Source organism: Actinia tenebrosa, unplaced genomic scaffold (genome assembly GCF_029948245.1).
Source record: "Actinia tenebrosa isolate PJP-AT-01 unplaced genomic scaffold, QUT_ActTen_1.0 PGA_scaffold9__36_contigs__length_13948895, whole genome shotgun sequence".
Classification (NCBI taxonomy): domain Eukaryota; kingdom Metazoa; phylum Cnidaria; class Anthozoa; order Actiniaria; family Actiniidae; genus Actinia; species Actinia tenebrosa.
In genome coordinates this window covers 12465320-12489695 of record NW_028292586.1, presented here as the reverse complement: position 1 = coordinate 12489695, position 24376 = coordinate 12465320, and the positions used below count along the sequence as shown (strand labels likewise).

Below are 24376 nucleotides of genomic sequence, written 5' to 3'. Positions count from 1 at the left end.
CCGTATTTCACTATGACGTCACTGCTTGTTTATGTGGGGGATGGAATCGCCAAATCCAATAGAAAATTCAACAAAATTTGCTCCTAGCGAAACAGCTGTTTAATCTAAAATGGCCTGGTTTTCAGATATAATATGTGTTTATATGTAGTAAAAAATATTCTAAGCGTTTGCTGGCTATTTTACTTCTCTTCGTGGATTGATACGGGTTTTAGAAAAATTTTCGGTGAATTTGCGTTGATTTAACCCCCTCCGACGAACCATGATCCTTTGCGCTTAAACAATAGATTGTTTTGATGTGATGTCATAGTGAAATAGGGCAATTGTACTTTGGTATGTGAAACAAAACACGCCGACAGCCAACCAAAGAGCAACGGTTACTAACCGCCTGGCTGGTGGGAGTTCACGGGAAAAACCCCGCTTCACCGGTATTGGTTGAATTTCTTGATATCCTGAGACGGTTTGATCTGGCATGTAAACAAATCTGTTTCATTTTTTCTTTAGTATTCAAAGTATTCTTTAACAAATTTTATTGTTATCAATACCTAAAAAGCTACTATATTTTGGCATGCAAAGCTTGAAAATGCCTGGTCGAGTTTTTGTTATGCAATCCTGGTTGAGCGAGTGCGAAAAACGCATTTCAATAGTAATATTTTGAATATAAAATTTCAAGTTAGAAATCAATTGTGTGATCGAATTGTGCAACTGATTTTGTGAATTAATTTTTGTCGGTAACGATTGAAAAAAAAAAAAAAAAAACCACAAAAAAACAAGAATTCGCTAGTACAAAATATTCTGTCGTCACGCTCTGTCGTTACGCTGTTGCACAGTCAAAATGAGTTGACTTCAAACAAACTTATTTGCATTATACAAATTTTTCACTTTCGAGAGTAAAATACACATTTGTAGTAAACGAATTCCATATGTACTAGCTTTATTATTCGGAAACAACTTTTTGTGCAAGGAATATATAATATTAATGACTATACCTTCTGTTTATATATATATAAACAAGAGCCTACAAGCCAAGTTAATCTTGAATTTTCAAATTATTACTATTTTTTGAATATTGAAGATTCGTTTTCATTAATGAATGTTCGAATCGAATAATGAAAATAAAGTCATTAATGACCTCTACGTGTTCACGCTTGAGGGTGCCAGCTTTAGGGGAATCCCCGACTTATTGCGAAAGAGGAAAAAAGTGACGAGAGTGGACAATCTAACTGAATATAATAGCAAGTAGCCGTGGGTTCTTGCCAGTGCAAATCCACATTATACTTCGGTCAGGCTTTAGCTAGCCTAATAACAGGCAATGATTCACCATTTTTAAGCTCGAACTCGATAGCAAACCGAAATAACCAACAATGGCGTTCATAACAAGCGTTCATCGTAAATCAAGGAGTAGGTATGTGATATGTGCTAATAAGTAAATTTCTTATTACTAAGTCTTATAAACCACCGAAATCATAAATTCAAAGCAAAAAAAGCTCTTAGTAGTTCACAGATTGTTATTAACCATTTAAAAAGCAGAGGATAAGTGTGAAGAAGCGACATTGAGCAGTGGTTGTTATTTACAGTGGTTCTTTGCAGTGCGGGCACCATGTTTTATCATGTTTTGTCGTATATGGCTTCTATAAAACCTATTCTCTAAATCCTTAGCTGCATTTTATATTCTTAAGACCCTTTCAGTTGCTATTTCTTTTATTTCAATCCGTTTAAATAGTGATTTTTTCGGAAAAATCAGGAGAAAAAGCGAGAAAATCGACTTTAAGGTGGCTCAGTACTTCAACAAATTTAATGATGTAGGACTTTGAAATGCAAGTTGGCAATATGAAGCTTTCGATTGTTTTTTGGGGGCAAGCGCGTTTTCAAAGTCTAAAATGTCTAAAGCAACAGCTTTTCGGTCCCAAGAATCAAATGATACTACAAATTTTTATGACAAACATCGAACATGACGCTTCTAACAACGGACGTCTTATCTACTGCGGTACTGAAAAAATCAAGAATCAGAAATGTTGAAGCTTATAAATGTGTGGGGTGGTCCAAGGGGCGCCTGTAATAACATATGCTCTCGAAAATCAATTCCTTTTTCCGGTTTGGCTGCTATACAAAGTCAGGATTTCATTCGGTTGTTTTCGATCGTGAGTTTGATTGACGAAAGCCCGTGTAATACAAATTTGGATAAATATGAAATAAGTTAAATTTTCGGCAACAGAGGTTATCATTTGGTCCAGAGTCGAAAAGTTTCATTGCAGCTGTCCATTGGATGTGCCCATGCAGTCAGTCAAGACCAGCCAGCCCACGGAGGGTCAGAAAATAACCTCTGCTCGCAGGGTACTAAGTTAGCTGTACCAAGAAACAAAGGAAGTCTAGAAAGTTTTTCCAAGAAACATATTATTTGCATATCAGAAAGCTCTTCTAACCCGTAGCCGCTCTTGTATTGTTGTCGTCAAGCGTTGCGTGACGACACTAAACAAGAACGGCTGCCAGCGATCGGTCCCTTCGTGGCGAAAAACCCAATATAAAACATTGGACCCTAGTATTCTGATTGGATGAGCATTTATCTCGAGCGTTGTGATTGGTTTAGCGATTCCATCCATCCATACCGTGACCGTGTCATGTCTCTATCACCGTACTTCCAAGCCCAAAAATTAAAAGCTAGCAACTTTGCTGAATTTCACTTTTGTTTTGCAGGTTCTAGCTAGATAAGCAGCCTGTCAACATGCCTGGATTCGACTTGAACGACAGCGATCTTGTGAACATTCCGGAAAAATACTTCTGTTCGTCATGCAATAAGGTCCTAAATGATCCTGTACAGACAAAATGCGGACATTTCTACTGCAGATCGTGTATCGATGACTTGAGAGAGTAAGTTTACCTCTCCTTGTCCGGAGAACACCAAAGAAAAACCCTCAATGCAAGGGAAAGACCTAACAAGCTCTACTGACATGTGATGCAGAGTCCTAGAATCAAACTCGCGACACCTCAGAGGTGTACATGATATACTTCTTTCAAATGAGGTTTATCATGAAATTTGACTGTAAAATCCTTTTTGTTCCTCTTCAAAAAATACCCTAAAATTTTACTCTTAATCTGGTCAGCGTGATAGAGGTCTATAGTATGCAAGCATGAAGTATCGTTGGTGCTATGCTATCTTGCGTACGCCCAACTAAATTACGGAAAAGTGTAAGCTAACGATTGAATCAGAAAACCGTACAATAGATGATAGAAATTACAGCGCAAAGCTTCATAAAGAGTAGTCTCCCACACAGCCGCTTTCAGTGTCGTCACGCAACGCTTTCTCCCCAGAAAGCATTTTGCTTGACGACACTGAAAGTGGGGGAGACTACATAAAGAGGGGATTTGATTTATTTGCGCATAGACGGCATAACTATACAGTGATCATTCTATCTCTATAAGAATGATATGATGAATGTTTTGCTTTGTTTTTAGCAGGTCAGATCGCAGTTTACGATGCAAAATAGATAATACTTGGCTCGTAGAAAATGAGGTAAAATTATTATGTATCATTAATCAATTTGAGTGAAAAAAATGAAAATATTATTCATGCATATATATTTATCAGACAAGATAATCTATTTACAAACTTACGTGAAAAAAAATTTTATATACAAGAACAAAAACAAAAACAAGAATAAAGCTAGTATTTAAGTTCGAGTCCTAAGCCTAAATTAAAACTTAGTTTAAGTTTATTATTTTATTTATTATTTTATTAACTATTTGTAAATTTAATTTGTGAACAAATAAAGACCATTCATTTCATCGCGCTAATGACGTCATCATGGCACGGCACGGTGAAACGTTTTTCATAGTCACACGGTTTTGTATAATTTTGATGATGTTTCCCCCCAGATTTTTCCTGACAAATGTGTTTCGCGCGAGGTCAACGAGTTGAATGTCAGTTGTCCCCAAAAGCCGTGCATGTGGCGTGGAAAACTGAAAAACTTACAGGTAAGCACCAAGCACTTAATCCCTATACCTGGTGATCAAAATAAAGCAAAAAATATTAAAACCAAAAAAATCAAAATTCTCTGGAGAATCGGTTCAAAAAATTCGATCAGTCTTATTTGTATACTTTTCTTGTTGTTTGGAGCTGCAGTCGTAGAAGTCTCGTCGAGGTGTATTTCTTGTGTCGTTGTAGTAGTTCTTGTCCATGATAAACCCGAACAACTCAAGAGGAAACCCTTTGCAAGGGAAACAAGCACCAAACGAGTTCTATTGTGGTGTCAGCAACTAATGTGGTTATTCATTTAAAACAGGAGCACTTCTGGGTATGTGTCTATATTCTGATGCCATTTATGTCTGATGGCAGTGAAATGCCTCGACAAACAGAGGTTGACGGCCATCTTGAAGAATGCAGAGGAGTAAATAAAGCAAGAAAAGACGAGGTACTTTTGGCAAACGTGAACATCTGGGTTAAAGATCTTTGTTTCGTCATTGGTCATTTTTTCCCATTTTCCTCTCATTTTTAATCCCATCCATTTAATAAAAGCAGTCGTTTATCTGTTCCTATAGGACACTTAGCTGACATAATTATTGACTAACATTGTTATAAGCCATACTAGAATTTTTTGCTTTACAACTCTTGAGTAATGGAAATCTTGTCGTCATAAACGTTGTGACTAAAATGTTCATCTTTTCTTTTTTTTATTTCTTTTTTTTTGGTTTTCAGGCATCATTAACTATGCTCTCGTCACTGTGCTCATTCTCTGATCTATCTTCTTTGAGAGGCCCACATGGTGGCTGTTTCTTTGAGCGTATTGGATGTAAAATACCGAAAGTAAGTAATGAATATTGTCGTTAGTCAGAAGTTAGCTAGACTACTATAACAGGTATTGGCTTAATGGGGTGACAGTGTTAGTAGAGTGGTTTCGATCGTATGAGTGGAAAATGCTGCTGCTATAGTTTGATGATGATGGCTGATGATGATAATGGTGATTATTAATGATGATGCATGATGACGATTATGGTGGTGACGTTGATGATGATCGCTAATGGCGATGGCGATGATGATGGTGATGACGGTGGTAATAATGATGATGGTGATGGTGGTGATGGTGATGACTAATGGCGATGGTGAAGATGATGATGGTGGTAATGATGACGATTATGGTGGTGTTGATGATGGTGATGATGATAGTTATGACTGATGGTGATGATGATGATGGTGGTAATGATGGCGGTGATGATGATTATGTTGGTGGTGGTGGTGGTGATATTAATTGTGAAGAATGATGGTGTTGATGGCAATGCCCTTGATAAAGACGATGATTGGGGCAAAACCAAGACGTATATACTCAGCAGATAACAATGATAGTGGTGATTAAAGTGGTTAGGTAATAACGAAGATAATTGACCTTATCTATGATAGTCGTGATCCTGATTTCTTCATTCAATCTCCAGTCATTTAATTCCTGGCTTATTTTCCCCTTCAGACATTAACAGTGAAACAACTAAGAGAACACAACTTGAGATCCGTTAAGCACCACATCAGCTTACTGATTGACTACGTCCTAAACCAAGAGCAAAATCTACAGAGAATCTTGACTCAAAACCTTGAAACTTTAAAGAGGCAAGTCAGCGACCAGGCAGAGAAAATTTTACATTTAGAAAACGTAACGAGAGGATTGTGGGGTTTTGACTTGGAAGCTATGCTTAGGAGACTAATAAACGCAGAAAACATGAACGCTGATTTTGGAGTTCTAATAGTAGAACTCAATACCAATATTGAAGATCTTCGTAAAAAATATTTGAAGTTAGAGAAGCAACAAGAAAATCATCTTCGAACTACAAACGAACTGAAGGCAAAGGTAGATCGTGAACTTCAGTCTCCAGGACTTCGAAATAGCGCTCCGTTGAGCGTGGATGAACAATTTCAGTTGCTCTCCATGTCTTCGTTTGATGGGGTTCTGTTATGGAAGATTACTGATGTTCAACGCAAGAGAAATGAGGCTATGACAAACAGAACCGCATCGATTTGCAGCCCACCTTTTTATACTGATCGTTATGGCTATAAAATGTGCCTTCGTCTATACTTTAATGGCGATGGCCTTGGAAGAGGCCAGTACCTTTCGCTATTCTTTGTCATAATGCGAGGTGAATACGATGCCTTACTCCGTTGGCCGTTTCGTAACAAAGTCACAATGATGCTGTTGGACCAGAACCACGTGGAACACGTCATCGACGCCTTTAAACCTGATCCAAGCAGCTCTTCCTTCCAGAGACCGAGGAATGCGATGAACATCGCAAGTGGATGTCCCATGTTTTGTCCGCTGGCCGATCTTGATAACCACGCATATATCAAGGACGACACCATGTTTGTCAAAGTCATTGTCGATACATCAGACTGCCTCTAAGTTGTCTAGCTATATATGCACTCTAGCTTAATGAGCTTGACGACACTAGACTACCCACCACAGGACGCCTACCAAATTTTTTTCCAGAGAACCTCATTTAGACAGTGATGAGGGGAATATGATGTCTTACACTCTCGTAAGCAGACAGACCTGATATCACCATTTTATGCTATTTCCGCTTACGAGAACTCTTATCATTGGCAGACAGCACTACAATTAACCTCACACGAGAGGGCGCTGGGGACGAGAATGCTCTACTAATGGAATTTTTTTCAGATATGATATAAATATAGCACCCGTAGTAAAAACTTCGTGAGCACATTACGCTAAACAAGTTGTAGGGAGCGTAGTTCTCCTCAATTAATTATGTAGGGAGTGAGCTAACATGTTCCCTTAGTATATATTGCTGTAAAAACTGCATGTATCAAGGCATAGAGGGGTCATATTGATCTATATCTATACATATCTGTACCCACTTTTGGCCAGCTTTGTGTGGGCGAACTTGAAGCTTCTGGGATTGATCTTTTAGGAAAGTTGCTAGTGGTTTAATCTTCTTTACCCGATTATTTCAGTTTCGTCGTTTTAGAGTGAAGTCATTAAACCCGTGAAATAGACATTAGACTAATACACATTAATAGACCCTAATTCCACTGTTTTCTTTTGTGTCTATTTGACTATTACAAGTTGATTAGTATTCATTAAACCCGTGCAATAGATATTAGACTAATACACATTAGTAGACCCTAATTCCACTGTTTTCTTTTGTGTCTATTTGACTATTACGCGTTGATTGGTATTCATTAAACCAATTAAATAGATATTAGACTAATACACTTTAGTAGACCCTAATTCCACTGTTTTCTTTAGTGTCTATTTGACTATTACATGTTGATAAGTTTTTTTTATTTCACTTCACTTTTGCCTTCACTCTAATAATGAAAGTACAAGTTGTGTAATCTTTTGTTGCAAATAAATTATCGCATCGATATGAAATCTTTTTTCTTTTTCTTTTTCAAATGAATCATAATTGAAAAAGGAAAAATTAGCATGGAAAGAAATAGCAAGGAAGAATAAAGACAAGGAAAGGAAAGAAAAGGAGGAAAAGAACAGAAAGAGAAAAAAAGAAGAAACGAAACAATAAAGGAATGAGAAGAAATAAAATAGCAAAGAAAAAGAAAGAAAAGGAAAGAAAGTAAAGAAAAAAAAAAAAAAAAAGAAAGATAATTGAAAGAATATGAAAAAGGAAAATAGACTGAGCTAAAATCTACCCCTTCCCCACCCCCGAGAATCCAAGATACGTCACTACTGCCCAATCCCCTAGCGGAAGCACAGACGGTGAGCAGCCGGAAACTGATAAAAAAGGATTCTAAAGAATTCTCTTAAGATTCTCCTCTTTTTACCCAAATATTCACATTCAAAAACAAGGTATTTCTGTAATAACTTAATCGTATCGTTATATTTAACGCTTGAGAAGTCAAGTTTCAAAAATAGTGTTTGTTTAGACGTTATTTCGTTCTTCCATGTCGAACATATCGTAAAAGGTATTTGTTTGTTTTCGCAAATTAACGTGATATTTTTCTTCATTTCCACCAGATTTTCTGAACTGTAATGTCTACCAGTGCCGAATTTCCTGTACCAGGTCCTTTTAAAGAAGCTCTGAAGAACCTAAGGACAGACTCAAGTGATGTGAATTGGTAAGGTTTGTCGTGACCTGCTCAGCTGAATATCGACACACCTCTCACACCGCCATTAATAATTTCAATCTCGTGTTAAGTCTCGCTGAAGCGAATCAAAAGTGTCGCTTTTCATTTATAATTCTCGAGAATTTGAAAAGACTAAATCAGATTGACAATGAATTTAATAAGAAATATGTTATTAGGAGTCGCATATTATTTCTAGTGTAATTAGCTTTCAATACAATGGACTTATTTAATTTGACATTTTCTCCCCACTATCCCCCTGTCAGTATTTTTTTTCCTTTCGCCCTTCATTAGCCTCTTGCACAGCTGCTGGGAGGCACCTCCAGAAGCACCTCACAGCAGCTGTGCAGGAGGTTACTCTTCATAGAACACTCAATAAAACTACTCGGTTCTGATTGGCCAAGAGCAGTGTAATTTATTGTACTCGTAGAAGAATACATACACATACCTTCTTTATCAATTTTGTTGAATGGTTTATGAACAAAAAATGGTGCAACCTTCTTGTTATCAATTCATAATTGAATAAAGGGTTGTGCAATTCTTGGGGTGTAACCACATGACTCAAAATCCATCGAGATATATAAATAACAATAAAACAGCCATCATGTTGGTTGATCTAACAAGAGAAGCTAATAAGGAAATTGATTTGCTGACACTAACCAACATGGTAGCTATCACGCAACTTGCTTCCGAAGAGTTACGAATACTAACACCCAGGGTCTTAAAATAACTGAGGAGAAAGTGCTGCCTTTGTAATTCCGTGGTTAGACTTTCAAGTGGCTTGAATGACCACTTTAAGTGGCGGTCCTGTCTCTCCAAACTCATCATATTACTAACCAACATCTGAGGGACGTAAAAGAACCACTGATCCAGGACTAAAAGAAACTCTGGCAGTGACCACCCTCAGTGTTAACACCTCATACTAACCATCCCTAATGTTTGTAAACTGAATAAAAAGCAATCTCAAAACGTATAATCACAACTCATATATCCATATAAATCATAAATCATTATAATAATATTTTTGTTATTATCATCATAGGTTGTTGGTGGGCCATACCAATGGAAACATTAATGCTTTAGAGTACAGATTGTCAGGAAGTGGTGGCCTTGCTGAATTGGAGGGCCATTTCAAAGATGACGAGGTCATGTATGCTTTAGGTAGGTGCTGTATATCTATTATTACTGATATTAAAATAGTTGATAGTTTAATATATTCATTATATTTCAAGATGATATATCCTGTTTAACCCACTAAGATATTGTTTTGGCTCATAATCTTTTTTTTTGAGGAACATATTGAATGAATACGATCATAAGAGATAATTAGCTAAAAACTAGTGTGAGCTGCGTCGGTGTTTCTAATGAAACAGTAATGATAAAAGGGTAAATTATACACCATGAAAAGATGAACAAACTTACTGCAATCTTTATGATATTCGCAATAACAATCCCACCAAACCAGTTTCCCACCTTTCTTAATCTAGCTAACCATTCTCTTTCTGACTCAGGGACGGCGGAACTGGGGGGGGAGGGGGTGGGGGGGCTTTAGTCCCCCCACTTTTTGTGAAATTTTAAGTAATAACTCTATTGACGACTCGTAAAACTCCAGTGTATGCGGGTTGAGCCTCATTTCTGAGGTCAGTAAACAAAAGCAGAAATTAGAATAACAAACCAAGCAACTCCTGGATTCAAGGCTAAGCCAGAATACCCGGACGACATCAATTAAGCAAACCCCTTATTATAAATCCACCCTTCAAATATAAACAGATCACAACACGAACACGAGACGAGAGGCAATATTTTAAGTGCACTTGCTTTAATAATGCCACCATTAATTTGATCAAAACCTAGATTGAAATTATTTATTTATTTTCATTTAAATTCAAGTTCGTTTGAAAGAGGAATTTGACCTGAGTACAACAGTCAAGTTTGTTTATATCCACTGGATCGGCAGCAAAGTACCTTTCACCAAGAAAGGACGATATGGTATTGTACATGGATCAGTTATGGATAAGTTTGGAGTAAGTATATATATGTGATTAGGAATAGCAATGTTGATAATGATAATAATGATAAAGGACAATGAAGACAACAAAGCATAATTTTCTCATTTTTTCTCATTTGCCTGCAGCAAAGTCATTTTACGCTAGAGACATCAAGCCGAGAAGACTTGACTGAAGCAGCAGTGATGAAATTGGTTAACGAAACTTCGTAAGTGAAGTCTGGCAATTATGATGAATAGAGATCATCACATGTTAAGAGCTTGATATCATTATTATTCATGAGTTTCCATAGCATGTCGCGAACGAGTCTGAGAGTGAGTGAGTGATACAATATGGAAAACAAGTGAATAAAAAAATATCAGGCTCTAAACATGAAATAACCCTATAAGTCCCACGAGAACCCAACTGAGGCAGATTTTTAATCTGCTTATACACTCGATGTAGCATAAACTTAACATATAGATCTTTACCGAGTGAAAAAAACACATTTCATGAAATAACCCATTTATTACGCATTTAAGGTGGATAAAATGAAAAAAAAAATTCCAGTTTACCATAAAGTGATATTGTATGCATATTCACTAACCACTGGCTGTAAAATTGAAAAATTTTTCCAACTTTTTTTTTTTGCAGTGGTACCAAAAGTAAAGTGATGGAGACTTCAGAAGCTGCTGCTAGAAAGGTAACACACATCTACATAAAATACTTATTTCTGATTGGTTGATTGGCCCTTAACTTTTTCTTAATTCATGTAATTAATTGCATCCCAGCGCATGTGCATGCAATCAATTAATTGCACACATCTGGGAACTTTTAATGCGTAGTGGCTAGGGAACGTTTTACCGTTTTTTGTTGCTTGAAATGCAAAAGGGGAGGGGAGGGTTGTGTCCTTTATTGAATATTGGCTGGAAGTCAGTCCCTTCCTTTCCCCTCTCCCCCCCTCCCCTCCCCCTCCAAAAGTGGACAGACAAATACAGTGCACATCATATTAAATCCAAGGTCAGGCCTAATAATATTTATACTATATAAATACAAGCAAAAAAACGTGGAAATTGTTAAATGGAATGGAAACTTGGACTGGACACTGGTAAACTGGATGAATGTTGGAATGTTGAAAATCAGTTATTGAATTTAATTCCTTTGTTAAAATATGTTTTAAGAGGTAGTTAACATATAGCCATAGAATTTTTAGCAAAAAAAGCAGTTTTTAAAGTGTTTCGATCCGGAGATCCACTAAACCGAAGTCCAATCCATAGGCCATTCCAGGACGCGATTCCTGATTTTCCAACTTAAAAATTCCTTTAAATGACAACTTTGGTTAAAATAAAGACAAATCAGCGGTTTAACTACAGTTTTCTAAGGTGAATATTATGATTTGCACTCATAGAATCATTAGTAGGCTATATATACATAGAGAAAACTTTTCTATTTTAAAGGACCGAGGTTTTACCAGCAGTAGTAATATTGTGAAGACTGGAAAACAGATGTCTGGAGTCAAGGCTCCAGATGCAGGTGAGAACGTATTTGCTATCATGCTTATAGGACACTTGTATTATCGCATCATTATCTACAACTACCAGAATCCTTTGCACACTTTCTTTTGTTCAGTTAATTAGCACCAATTGTCTTTTTATTCCATGGTGTTCAGCTTACCTATAACCCATCATATTATATGCATTATACACTGACGCAGCTCAGACTAGTTTACTCGCTAGTTCTCTTTTTATTCCACGATGTTCAGCTTACCTATAACCCATCATATTATATGCATTATACACCGACGCAGCTCAGACTAGTTTACTCACTAGTTCTCTTTTTATTCCACGATGTTCAGCTTACCTATAACCCATCATATTATATGCATTATACACCGACACAGCTCAAACTAGTTTACTGGCTAGTTCTCTTTTTATTCCACGGTGTTCAGCTTACCTATAACCCATCATATTATATGTATTATACTCCGACACAGCTCAGACTAGTTTACCTGGCTAGTTCTCTTTTTATTCCACAGTGTTCAGCTTACCTATAACCCATCATATTATATGCATTATACAACGACCCAGCTCAAACTAGTTTACTCGCTAGTTCACTAAATCTGAGGGTTGTCCAAAATAGACGATCTGATACGGACGGTAAAAGTATTTTACCGACGGTACAGATGGTGAAAGTAATTTATATGCAAGAAATGCGCATATAATTAACAAATTTGGTTGTTACGTAACGTTTATAAATGAATTACGTAGTACTTGAAGTTTAAGTACTTCAAAAAAAAAACGTAGCGGACTTAGCATAGGTCCCCTCACCAAATGTAATACCGATGGTACCGATGGTACCGATGGTACACTTGGTGAAATATAGAATTGGTTTTCCTGTGGTATGGACCCTGTATACGTCCCCTCACCAAATGTAATACCGATGGTACCGATGGTACCGATGGTACACTTGGTGAAATATAGAATTGTTCTTCCTGTGGTACGGACTTAGCATAGGTCCCCTCACCAAATGTAATACCGATGGTACCGGTGGTACCGATGGTACCGATGGTACACTTGGTGAAATATAGAATTGGTATTTCTGTGGTACGGACTTGGTATAGGTCCCCTCACCAAATGTAATACCGATGGTACCGATGGTACCGATGGTACACTTGGTGAAATATAGAATTGGTATTTCTGTGGTACGGACTTGGTATAGGTCCCCTCACCAAATGTAATACCGATGGTACCGATGGTACACTTGGTGAAATATAGAATTGGTATTCCTGTGGTACGGACTTGGTATAGGTCCCCTCACCGGATGTAATACCGACGGTACCGATGGTACCGATGGTACACTTGGTGAAATATGGAATTGGTTTTCCTGTGGTAAAGCAAAGCTTGTAAATTTTGGAAAAGAAAATGGCGGATGATATAAATATCGGAGTACTGCTGAAATATGAAAGTTTTTACTCATCTGGAGGCCAATCACTGCGTATTTTGACTTTAATTTTTTCATGTGGATAAAGACATAACCACCTATTTTGACTGATCAAGTTATGAAAAAGGAATTTAATTTTGTTATACAATGTATGACTTTTTAAACTGAAGTTGATCTCGTCTTCTCGAAAATATGAGGTCAGTACATGCAACATTCACAGAGCATTACAATGTTATATGTACTAAATGCTTATAATATTTTCTAGCAAACAAAATATCGAATAAGATTTTATTCTAAGTGTGAGTACTTAGACTAAATTAATGTTTGCTTCGTTTCGTGAGATTAGGATTTGATTGAAGGGAATTTGAATTACAGCGAAACTGTAAAGGATAAAAGGTCAACGAAATAATGTGATAATTTACGACCTACTTTTACTCTGGAAATGACTTTTATAATTTTATGAAAGGTTGATAAATAATATTTTAAGGTTTTGTTAAACAGATTAAGCAATTTACCAGATAACTTGGGCAGATAATGAAGGCATTGGAAAGTTGCCTGATTGCTATACTTTTTAGTTTAAATGCTCGACACTAATAAGAGTCTTGGAATTGTTTATCAATCATAAAAAAAACACCAGAATATAGAGAGTGAGAGTAAATCATATTACAAAAATTATCAATAATATGACATCTAGATCTTTTGATAGCTATCGTACTTTTGATCAATATAGACCCTTACTAATTATTAACATATGAAATTGGTATCACAGTTGTCTTTCTGGCCGTCAACAACGGGTTATTTCAAATTATTTACTGTATATAAATGATCTGAAAATTAGTGATAACACATGCATCAACAAATCAGTTATTATAAAATATGCTTATGACACAACTATTGTATCACCTGTAAGGCATCACAATAGCAATATTTTTAACAACTCTCATGTTTACGTTAAAGAGTATCTTAACTGGACAAGTTTAATACATCAAATTGTAAAGAGGTTATCTTTAGAAAGAAGGGTGATAATGATGATTTCAACAACTGTATTGAACAGATACCACAATGTAAGGAGCTTATTGGAATAACATTACAGTCAAATAACAGATATGACAAGCATGTTAAAGAAATACTATGTGATATTAATACATAAGGGCCTGTTGGTAATAACGAGTCTTAGGAAAGAATCAATTAAAATAAATAATTTAGTCTTAGTAAAAAATTCTTATTTGCTTAAGCACATAACAGATGCTCATAGTTTTTCAATCGCATCTTTTTGTGGATTTATATTATTTCAGTTGTTAATTGTTTTATCATTACAAGTTTTCTTGTATTAATCTAATGAATCTAACATAAAAAACTACCCTCAAACTTGGCAAATGTGCTAAATTTGAGGTGCTTTTTCCACCATCTTAATAGAATTTTGCTAAATCCCTCATATCAAAATTTGAAAAAATGTAGATGGGTCTTTATGTAACCCACTATCCATTTACCTTCTGTAATACCCACATGGGCCTTACTAATCAATGAAATGATAAGAGATTCTTAGACAATTTATTTGCTAAGTTCATTGCACAGTGAACTACAGGGCCATAATCATAGAGTAATAAAGATTACTGTGTTATTTTAGTTGTCACTACTGTATATTAATTATTAAATAAATAAATAAATAAAATAAATGGGATTTAGCAGTGGCATTTCTACAGAGTAGCTAATCATCCACTGTAATTCCAATTGAAATTTAGGAGTTGATTTTTGCGGAGGGAGGAAAGCCGGAGAACCCGGAAAACCCTCAAAGCACATGAGAGAACCAACAAACAACTCTACTCACGTACGACACTGAGACCAGCTGGACTCAAACCCGGGTCGCGTTGGTGAGAGGGCTTCTCACAATTAAGACTATCAAGATTTGTGTGTCTTGGGCTTCAACAAGTTAACTACAGTAGAAACATAAAGGTGCTGAAGTAAACAACTTAATAATAATAGAATTATAGGTTTAAAAGAAAACACTTACTACATTCAGTGTGTATTTTTGAGGCGAATGCTATAACTCACTCCTGATGTTGGTCACTTTGAATATGCATCAGAAATATGGGAACCATGCTTTATTGGTGATATCAATCAAGAGTAGAAAGGATACAATGACATGTTTAAAAAAAATATCCTCAAAATGCCATTCTCATTCACAAAGTCTTATAGTTCAATCTTTACTATCAATACTTACTGGCATGAATACATGGATATAGTTTTATTTTAATTGATTATGCAGGGTCTGGTACACTGAAATTCCCACCTATTATTACCTGTTATTTATTGTATACGACCATCAAGATCTTGAAGCAGCATGAATGTTATAAAGTGCACAATGCAGAATTTTTACAAAACAGAAAACTATATTCTCAAAGAATAATTGCATGCACCTATTTGAAAAGACACCTATTTACAAAACAATTCATAAATGTTACGATTTTAACTTTAGGTAGTAAAAATTCATGATTTCTCTTTCTGAGACTGCATTCTTTGGAGGTAAAAGGTCCTTGAGTGTAAGTTTGGGTGTATTGATCAAGTCAGATGATCTGCTCAATGGGAGTGACATGGTCAATAAACCCAAACTTGCAAGCTCTATTCTGTAATCTATCAATCTGTTCTTTAATTATCATCAGGAGGGCATGGGCGGTTTTTAGATAGGGGCACGTTTTTCAAAACAGACTGGAAATGATTGGGGGGGAGGGGGAGGTGGTCATTTTTAATTTTTGGCAAAATAGTTTGGGGGTACAATTCTATATCCATATTTCCCTAAGTTTAAAAAAGGCAATATATGATATCCTACTGATATTCATAAATGATAAGGATATAGTTTAAAATTTAATAATTGAAAATAAAAAAGTGACTATACACCCTTTGCAAAGATGTTACTATTAGTTATGCAAAGAAATACTGTTAGAGTGCTTTTAGTCTCACTGTTGAATAGTTAGATAAATTTATCTAACTTAGATAACTATTTAGTTGACGTCACCTAAAATAGTAAAAGCGCGCCAAATAACGGTCATGCTAATCCGGGGGGTTGTTTTACCAGAGAATGAGTGAATAGACATTCATCTGTATTATCGTTTCTCCCCCTGATCTCAGTAGCTGTTTACTCATAGTTTCAAATTTGGGTGACGTCACCTAAAATTGTAAATAACTTATCTAATTTAGTTGACGTCACCTATTCAACAGTGAGACTAAAAGCACTCTAATGTTAAAAATATATATATATTATATATGGATTTCATTAATCATAGTTGAATTTTACTTTATTGAATTACGTAGATGAAATCGAAGTACGAGAGATCGATGGATAGATCCGTCTTAGCGACTTGAAAACGGCGCATCACACAAGAGTCGATTGTTTTCCAATGATTATTTACTTTTCAAACTTACGTAGATGAAATCGAAGTACACGAGATCGATGGATAGATCCGTCTTATACGTATTGTCGCTCAGGATGCTAATGAATTAGTAGGGAATTCGACCAAAGTTATTATGACATAATATTGGCAAAGAATTAGTACCATCGGTACCATCGGTACCATCGGTACCATCGGTAAACCAAAGTGGGATGTGTTCAGTGATTGCATCTGATAAATATTCATGTTTACCAAAGGGTGACCAATTCTATTATTATGAAGACGTAACTAGCTAAAAACTAGTGTGAGCTGCGTCGGTGTTTCTAATGAAACAGTAATGATGAAAAGGTAAATTATACACCGTGAAAAGATGAAAAAACTTACTGACGTTTCGGACGCTAGTCCTTCGTCGGAGTAAAAGTCTTTTACTCCGACGAAGGACTAGCGTCCGAAACGTCAGTAAGTTTTTTCATCTTTTCACGGTGTATAATTTACCTTTTCATCATTACTATTATGAAGACGCACGCTTTACCAAAGGGTGACCAATTCTATTATTATGAAGACGCACGCTTTACCAAAGGGTGACCAATTCTATTATTATGAAGACGCACGCTTTACCAAAGGGTGACCAATTCTATTATTATGAAGACGCACGCTTTACCAAAGGGTGACCAATTCTATTATTATGAAGACGCGCGCTTTACCAAAGGGTGACCAATTCTACTTATCAACGGGTGTGTTTGATTTTAATGAGTTTGATAATTAATTCGTGAATTTTGCATATAAATTAACTTCACCATCTGTACCGTCGGTAAAATACTTTTACCGTCCGTATCAGATCGTCTATTTTGGACATGTATGCTAAATCTATTCTTTTGGTATTTAGTTTCTATGAAGTTTGATGATTGTGTGTTGGAAGCAATAGCTGATGTACGCAGCGATGAAACGCAAACAGATTGGTAGGTGCTAAAGGGATAACTCTAGACACAATCAAATGGATTGATAAGAATACATGGATGGGATGAATGAATGTATAAATGGATGGGTGGGTGGGTGGATGGATGGATGGATGGATGGATGGATGGATGGATGGATGGATGGATGGATGGATGGATGGATGGATGGATGGATGGATGGATGGATGGATGGATGGATGGATGGTGGGTGGGTGGATGGATGGATGGAAGGATGGATGTATAGATGGATGGAAGGATGGATGGATGGGATGAATGCAAGGATGGATGAATGGATAGATTGATAAATGGATAGTTTGATGGATTGAATGAATGCAATGAATGGATGGATGGATGGTTGGGATGGAAGAATGAATGGATTGATGAGATGAGATTGGATTGGATTGGATTGGAAGAAACAGCTCGGACGGACGGACAGACGTTCGTCAAGGAAATGTTATTCATAATATAATTTCTAATTTGTTTTAGGTGTGTAGTCGAATACCAAGCCAATAACCCCAAAAATCCCATCGTGCTTCGCAGTAAAGGCACTGATGGTCTGGATGGTATTAAAGGGTGTTTAGAGGAAGACAAAGTGGCTTATGCACTCCTACGAGTGGTAAGTAACCTGTTCTCGAGTCTTCATGACAAACAAGATGAAACTATGTGGATGATAACTAGTAGAATATTAGCGTGGACTGCGTCGGTGTTTCTGAAAAAAACCGTTGGAACTCGTAGATAAATTGAATCAACGTGAAAAGGTTGATATCAACCTTTAACGGTGATTCAATTCATCTACAAGTTCCAAGATGAAACTATTCTTGGGGCCAACCACTTGACTCAAAATCCCTTGAGATACAAATAACAATGAAACAACCGCCATGTTGGTTGATCCAACAAGAGAAGCTAATGAGGAATGTCTTGTTATCGTCAACCAACATGGCGGCTATGAGTCCCAAGAGCCGGACCACTTTGTTAGGGTCCTCTTGCCTCTTTCCTGTGGCATTTAACCGCAATATTGTAAATAAATAGAAATAACAAACAAAAAGAGGACAGGCAGACTAGCGGGGATGGGGTGAACAGTGAGTTTACGTCAAAGAATTTTCAGTTTTCATTTCTTGAATTTTACCAGCCTGATGTGTTGGATGGTATATCAACAGTGAAGTTCGTGTATCTGCAGTGGGTGGGAGAAAACGTCAAGCCAATGATGAAAGGTAAAATTAGTGCAAACAAGTCATCGATGGACAAGGTCTTCAACGTATCCTTTAGACAAGTAATAATAAGGCCTGTTCTTGTGAGGGTAATGAAATGTAACCCGCGGGATGCGTGTAGCGAGGTACCTCGTGAAACCCGCGGGATGCGTGTAACGAAGTACTTCGTGTAACCCGCGGGATGCGTGTGACGAGGTACTTCGTGTAACCCGAAAAATGCGTTTAACGAGGTACTTCGTGTAACCCGAGGAATGCGTATAATGAGGTACTTCGTGCATCCCGCGGGGTGCTTGTAAGCTGCGCGGGAGTTTTTCACTTTTAACCCACAGGAGATTGCTACCTAGTTCAGTTTCCTTAACGTTACATGAAGCCTTTTCACGTACTTATCTACGCAACCAATCAGGGGGAATTACTATCAGAAAACATTATAGACAAAGTGTCTAGTGCCAGTGGATCCAAGTCACATGTCAAAAAGTAGGACGTGAAAGACTAGGGAGAGGTAATATTGTACATCTCATCTTATTGGATGAATCAAGAAATTCGAATTAACCAATGAAATAAGGGCTTCTGTCGTCCAATCAGATGAGGTGTTTTAAAAAACGTTTAGTAGTAACAGCGTTGTTAGCAGACAGCGGAGATAACAGTAATTGTTGCAACCCATATTCTTATTATTAAATAATATTTAATAGTATTTTTAAAGTGATTATAATAATACGAAAATTAATGAAACTTAAAGTAAGCCTGCACGATATTATTTTTGGATTTTGAATTTTTCCATTTATATTTTTTCCGACAATTCAAATAAAAACTAATCGAGTGATATGTAAACCTTGTGTGTTGAATGGTGGCGTACTGGTAGAACAATCGATTCTCACTTCTGCATTTTTAAGTTGGATTCCCCGGATTTCGTCTAACATATGAGTAGAGTTTGTTGGATTCCTAAGCATTTTTCTGCAGTAGTAAATCTAGTTTACTCTAAATCTATGACGTTAAACTGACCACGGTTTTCCTTCCTCCACAAAATCTTATAATAATAGATTCCAATTCGATCTGTGAGGTAGCCATGCCCTGACTTAAATCAGCCCAGAGGTTGTTTCAGGGTTTGATCTGTGAGGTAGCCATGCCCTGACTTAGACCAGCCCAGAGGTTGTTTCAGGGTTAGATCTGTAAGTTAGCCATTCCCTGAATTAGATTAACTCAGTCAGAGGTTGTTTTAGGGTTCAATCTGTGAGTTAGCCATTCCCTGAATTAGATCAACTCAGAGGTTGTTTTAGGGTTCTATCTGTCAGTTTGCCGTGTAGTAACTTAGATTTAGTCTGGTTTGGTTTATATAATACTTGCCAATTTGTTTTAGGAAGACCACCTTTTTTGGGGAAGATCTATTATTTAACGTTCAGCATTGACTACCCAAGCTAAAAGTGAGACAGTTTACCACGCGTCACTTTGTTTAACAGTTTAATGCTTCTTCCAAATTGTATTACAATTGAAACCACCAAACAATTCTTTTGCATTGCAAAAAAGCTATACGAGATAGACAAAAACACTGTCATTCTGAAGAAGACATTGACTACAACTACCAGAATCCTTTGCACACTTTCTTTTGTTCCGTTAATTAGCACTAATTGTCTTACTATTCTCATGAATTTGAATAAGAGAGAAAAAATTCGTGCAACTTTTTGGTAGGGGTAGTGAACGAGGCCTCCATCGTGCAATTATGCTATTCTATCTACAACGCTATATAAATATGATATTACGATAAGTTTAAATATCAATGATAAATACTTTAAAGGCGAACAGTTTTTATAAATGTTTAGTAACTCTCGCAAAGATTCACTATTGAGGAAAATATAAAAAAGATGTTAAATATTTTGAAGGCCATTGTCAGAATGGCGACATAAGTATCATCAACGATATATAAATATTTTTTATTGGTTTAGCAATACTCCATTTTCGATTTCTCTGTTGATGCTATTTACTGAGAAACTGAAAGAAAAAAATGAATGCTACTGCATGCTACTGCACACTCATGCACTGTGGCTTTGAAATCAGTTCCAGGTATTGTGATTGGATGCTTTTCTTTGATTTTGATTGGTTTAGAAGAAAAGTCATTTCACTGTCACGAGCGTACTTTTCTCACTACGGCTTAGAACAGGAAGCCATTGCTGTGTTACTGCGTGCCACGCATCAGTCTTGAATGATATCCTGTTATACATTATACATTTAGAAATTTTTGATTACTGGAAAGAAATTTGTCAAGAAAAAAATTGAATCTTCTGGAGCATCGTACAAAAGAAATGTATGGCTTGCTTTTACACGCGGTTATTACCGTATACCGGAGAGCTACAAGGCATTATCGTTCCATCTCTCACCGACTTGACATCAGATTTACTAACGATTGAAAAACGAAGTTCTTTTGCGTTTTTCCTCAGTCGCCATTCACCCATTTCTTCAACATCTCTTGTTCGTTTTCCTTACTCTTTTGGTGGACGCACATTCGCATGCAATGGTATTCACAAAACATTCATTTTTGTTCGGAAGATAGATAACATCGTACACTGGTTGACAGCTACTAGTGCAAAAGGAAGACATCGAGCAAGTGACTTCTCGTATCCGTTGGCCAGCACATTGGTAAGCTGCATGTTCACATTGACTGTTTGTATTTAAACTTGTTCTTCTCGATGGAAGGCACTCAGCTAAGTTTTTCAGTAGCCGATATTTACTCACATCACGTCGCATTCTATGTGGTGATGATGTCACATATGACGTATTTCCTCCAACCATGACGTCACGAGCTAGGCGAAGAGGCTGGTACCAACTTGGTTTGGTAGATGAAATCCTTGTTGTCCGAGTCTTCAAAGATTTCCCGACCACAGCAGCCATGAACAGCAGGAAGACACACGCACGCACCGTTACCATGATGACCTGTCGTGCAATATAATGGTAATGAGTCAAATCCAATTTGTGGCCTATCATCAATGCTGCATTCTGATTGGATGAGCTACTACTAGGCTATAACTTATATCTAAAAATGCCTACTTTGAAAAACCAAAGCATTGAATTTAACTTTAATTCAAGACTTGTTTGCGTCTATACTTTTGACCGACTAGAGCAAAAACACTTGAACTGTGAAATAGAATCAAACTAGTTACTAACAAATAGTCGCTATTTAGACTAATAGTCGTTAGAGTCACTCTATCACTGAGCCAGAACAGTTTATGACACAACAAGGAATACACAAGAGACCAAATATGTTTTCCTTTGTGTGAGTCCTAATTACTCTAATAAATTTGCTTGAAATAAAACTGGATAAAAACATATTTGTATTGGTCTCTTGTGTATTCCTTGTTGTGTCATAAACTGTTCTGGCTCAGTGATAACGACTATTAATATCTAAATAGCGACTATTTGTTAGTAACTAGTTTGATTCTATTTCACAGTTCAAGTGTTTTTGCTCTAGTTGAATTTGACTAAAACAATTAGTCCTCTAGTCGCCCTCATGCATGGCCTTTGAGTCAATAGCCAAGAGAATATTCTCTTGTAAATAGCCCATTCGTGATCGAGGAGTAATTGCTAAATATTCAACAAATTGTTTTTGATATTCGCTAAACATTATTTTCGATTGATAATCAAAGAGTTGTCAAATTGGCGAGCAATTAGTGTCAGTCGAAAACTGTTTCCGGAGATTTATTCTACTTCCTCAACTATCGATTATAAGCGCCTAGGATAAGGTATTAAATCAAGCGTTTGGGAGTTTCAAACACTTTAACTGGACGTTTGAAAGACCTCGTTCTCATACAGCCTGAATGCTTGAAGCCTTTGACGTCACTTACCGTTCCAAATATGGAATATTGCACCATTTAAGGCCTTGAACACGAGCTATCCACAAAGAACACTCTTTTACCTTGAGTTTAGTCGGTTTACATGCCGCTAATCAATAATTCAGCGGTTTTGTTCGATAGTTTGTCGTAAATTAATGTCGAATCGTCTGTACTTAAGGTCTGAACAGAGGAGCGGCTGTTGTAGGCTAGAAAGGCTGGTAGTACCCAGAGAGTGCAAGACACAAGGGTAATATGATCGTACGACGAAATTTTTGTACATTCTCTATGACACACTGTTATCCAGGGCATAGTCAAGTGACCTCGTTACAACCTTCATTACATAGTGCGAGCCTGCGACCATTATGAGCAGCGGTAACTAAATACTACAAAATGCGTGTACGTCCCTTGATTATTAGTCGCATGCACGGGACGTATCGCGGGTTCGGTTCCTGCGGACACCACGTTTGACTGTAAGAGAGCTTGTTTGATAACTTTTCCTCTCTCTTGATTCGAGGGTTTTTCTCTGGGTTCTCCGGTTTTCCTCCCTCCGCAAAATCTGACTTAGATCAGCCCAGAGGTTGTTTCAGGGTTCAATCTATGAGTTAGCCGTGCCCTGACTTAGATCAGCCCAGAGGGTGTTACAGGGTTCTATGTATGAGTTATCCGTGCCCTGACTTAGACCAGCCCAAGGGTTGTTGTAGGGTTCAATCTTTGAGTTAGCCGTAACCTGACTTAGATCAGCCCAAAGGTTGTTTCAGGGTTCGATCTGTGAGTTAGCCATACCCTGACTTAGATCAGCCCAGAAATAGTTTCAGGGCTCGATATAACTAATGTCTTTCTTGATCTAGTTTATGGTTCATTTAGAAGATACTATAGAAAGCGAATGAACCACGATCTAAACCGGGGTGTGTTAATACCATTGTTCGTACCTTCATAAAGTAACGCCGCCTTATTTAGTCTACTAAATCTTTTCCGGCAAATTTTGATTCCTTTATGGTAAGAAACTGAACTTAGATTTAATAACTTTAGTTTTTAGCTTTCGGGAATCCGTTTCACTAATCTCGCAAAGTAATGTAGTCTTATGAGCTTCTACATATATACCAGGAACAAATAATTGAAAGATTTTTTCAATCACGGCTTTAATTGCAATTCCAATTCAGCGCTCCATTGATTAGTCTTTGGTCGCGTTCGAAGGGCAGAAAACGGCGTTGCATGCGATTGGCTAAAGATTTTGTCGTTTGGCAGCGCCTCAAAGATTACTCTTTAAGAGGAAATGTTTTTCAATAACAAGCAATAATGGCAAAAAGCGTCAAAAACTAGACTTTTGTATGAGTTTTGATCCCAATTTTCGTTTTGGGTTAACACTCAAAATCTTTCTTAAACAGTTAGAAACTGATGATAAAATGCTTGTTTGAAGCGGTATTTTCAATTGTACAAAGATGTTTTGTTGCATTTGTGTTAGAATGTTTTTTGTCACGCTTTTTTATAGAAAATATATGGGAAATAAGCAAATGAAGGCCTAAACCTCATTTTCGAATAACCTTTTAGTTTTGGGTTAACCACTTTCCACTTTCATCGGTCATCTCCACTTCCAAACAAGTTAAGCTTTCTGAATAACAAGATTTTAGCCTTGTACAACATGCATTCTTTTAGAAAATAGCCTTTGGCGCTCACAGCTTGAATACGAAAAGAATTCTCTCTTTATCTCATTCCACTTCTCTTACCCGTAGCATTGCTCCAAAAAAAGAGCCTCCAAGAACAGATCGAACGCTAAAAATCTCTGGTCTGATCAAAGTCAAGGCACGGCGATGTATTGTGTTTTGCAGTGGGAGGAAAACCACAGAAAACTTCGAATAATTAAGTGAGTGACAAAGCTCGCAATTTGAAGAGTTCACCCGAGGTTCTTACACGTGCACGCGGATATCCTTTATGGCGGGAATCCCAGCTTCTTTATTTAATTCTACGCGTTAAACTGTTAAAAACTCTCTTACTAAAGCCTGGCTCACATT

At 36.9% G+C, this 24376-nt stretch overlaps 3 protein-coding genes across 4 annotated transcripts; 2 read left to right on the top strand and 1 right to left on the bottom strand.

Moving 5' to 3' along the window:
• The first annotated feature begins 1196 nt into the window (after positions 1-1196).
• Positions 1197-7367, top strand: LOC116291959 (TNF receptor-associated factor 2). Of its 2 annotated transcripts, none has more exons than XM_031699193.2 (7): positions 1197-1402; positions 2692-2865; positions 3454-3508; positions 3871-3969; positions 4278-4406; positions 4691-4798; positions 5454-7367. In XM_031699193.2, the coding sequence occupies exons 2-7, from the start codon at positions 2720-2722 to the stop codon at positions 6372-6374; spliced, it is 1458 nt and encodes a 485-aa protein (XP_031555053.2). In that variant the 5' UTR covers positions 1197-1402; positions 2692-2719; the 3' UTR covers positions 6375-7367. The 2 variants fall into 2 exon arrangements, with proteins under 2 accessions (XP_031555053.2, XP_031555051.2); XM_031699191.2 differs by having other exon boundaries at positions 3451-3508.
• A 249-nt stretch (positions 7368-7616) lies between these two features.
• Positions 7617-19377, top strand: LOC116291949 (uncharacterized). The gene is made up of 11 exons (XM_031699182.2): positions 7617-7799; positions 7968-8068; positions 9117-9235; positions 9965-10098; positions 10209-10288; positions 10714-10762; positions 11517-11592; positions 17272-17344; positions 17828-17957; positions 18471-18596; positions 18920-19377. Exons 2-11 carry the CDS (start codon positions 7983-7985, stop codon positions 19025-19027), a joined length of 981 nt encoding a protein of 326 aa, XP_031555042.2. The 5' UTR covers positions 7617-7799; positions 7968-7982; the 3' UTR covers positions 19028-19377.
• A 623-nt stretch (positions 19378-20000) lies between these two features.
• Positions 20001-22722, bottom strand: LOC116291952 (uncharacterized). The gene is made up of 2 exons (XM_031699184.2): positions 22380-22722; positions 20001-21471 (listed from the first exon to the last, which is right to left on the bottom strand). Exons 1-2 carry the CDS (start codon positions 22404-22406, stop codon positions 20998-21000), a joined length of 501 nt encoding a protein of 166 aa, XP_031555044.2. The 5' UTR covers positions 22407-22722; the 3' UTR covers positions 20001-20997.
• Between the last annotated feature and the right edge of the window lie 1654 nt (positions 22723-24376).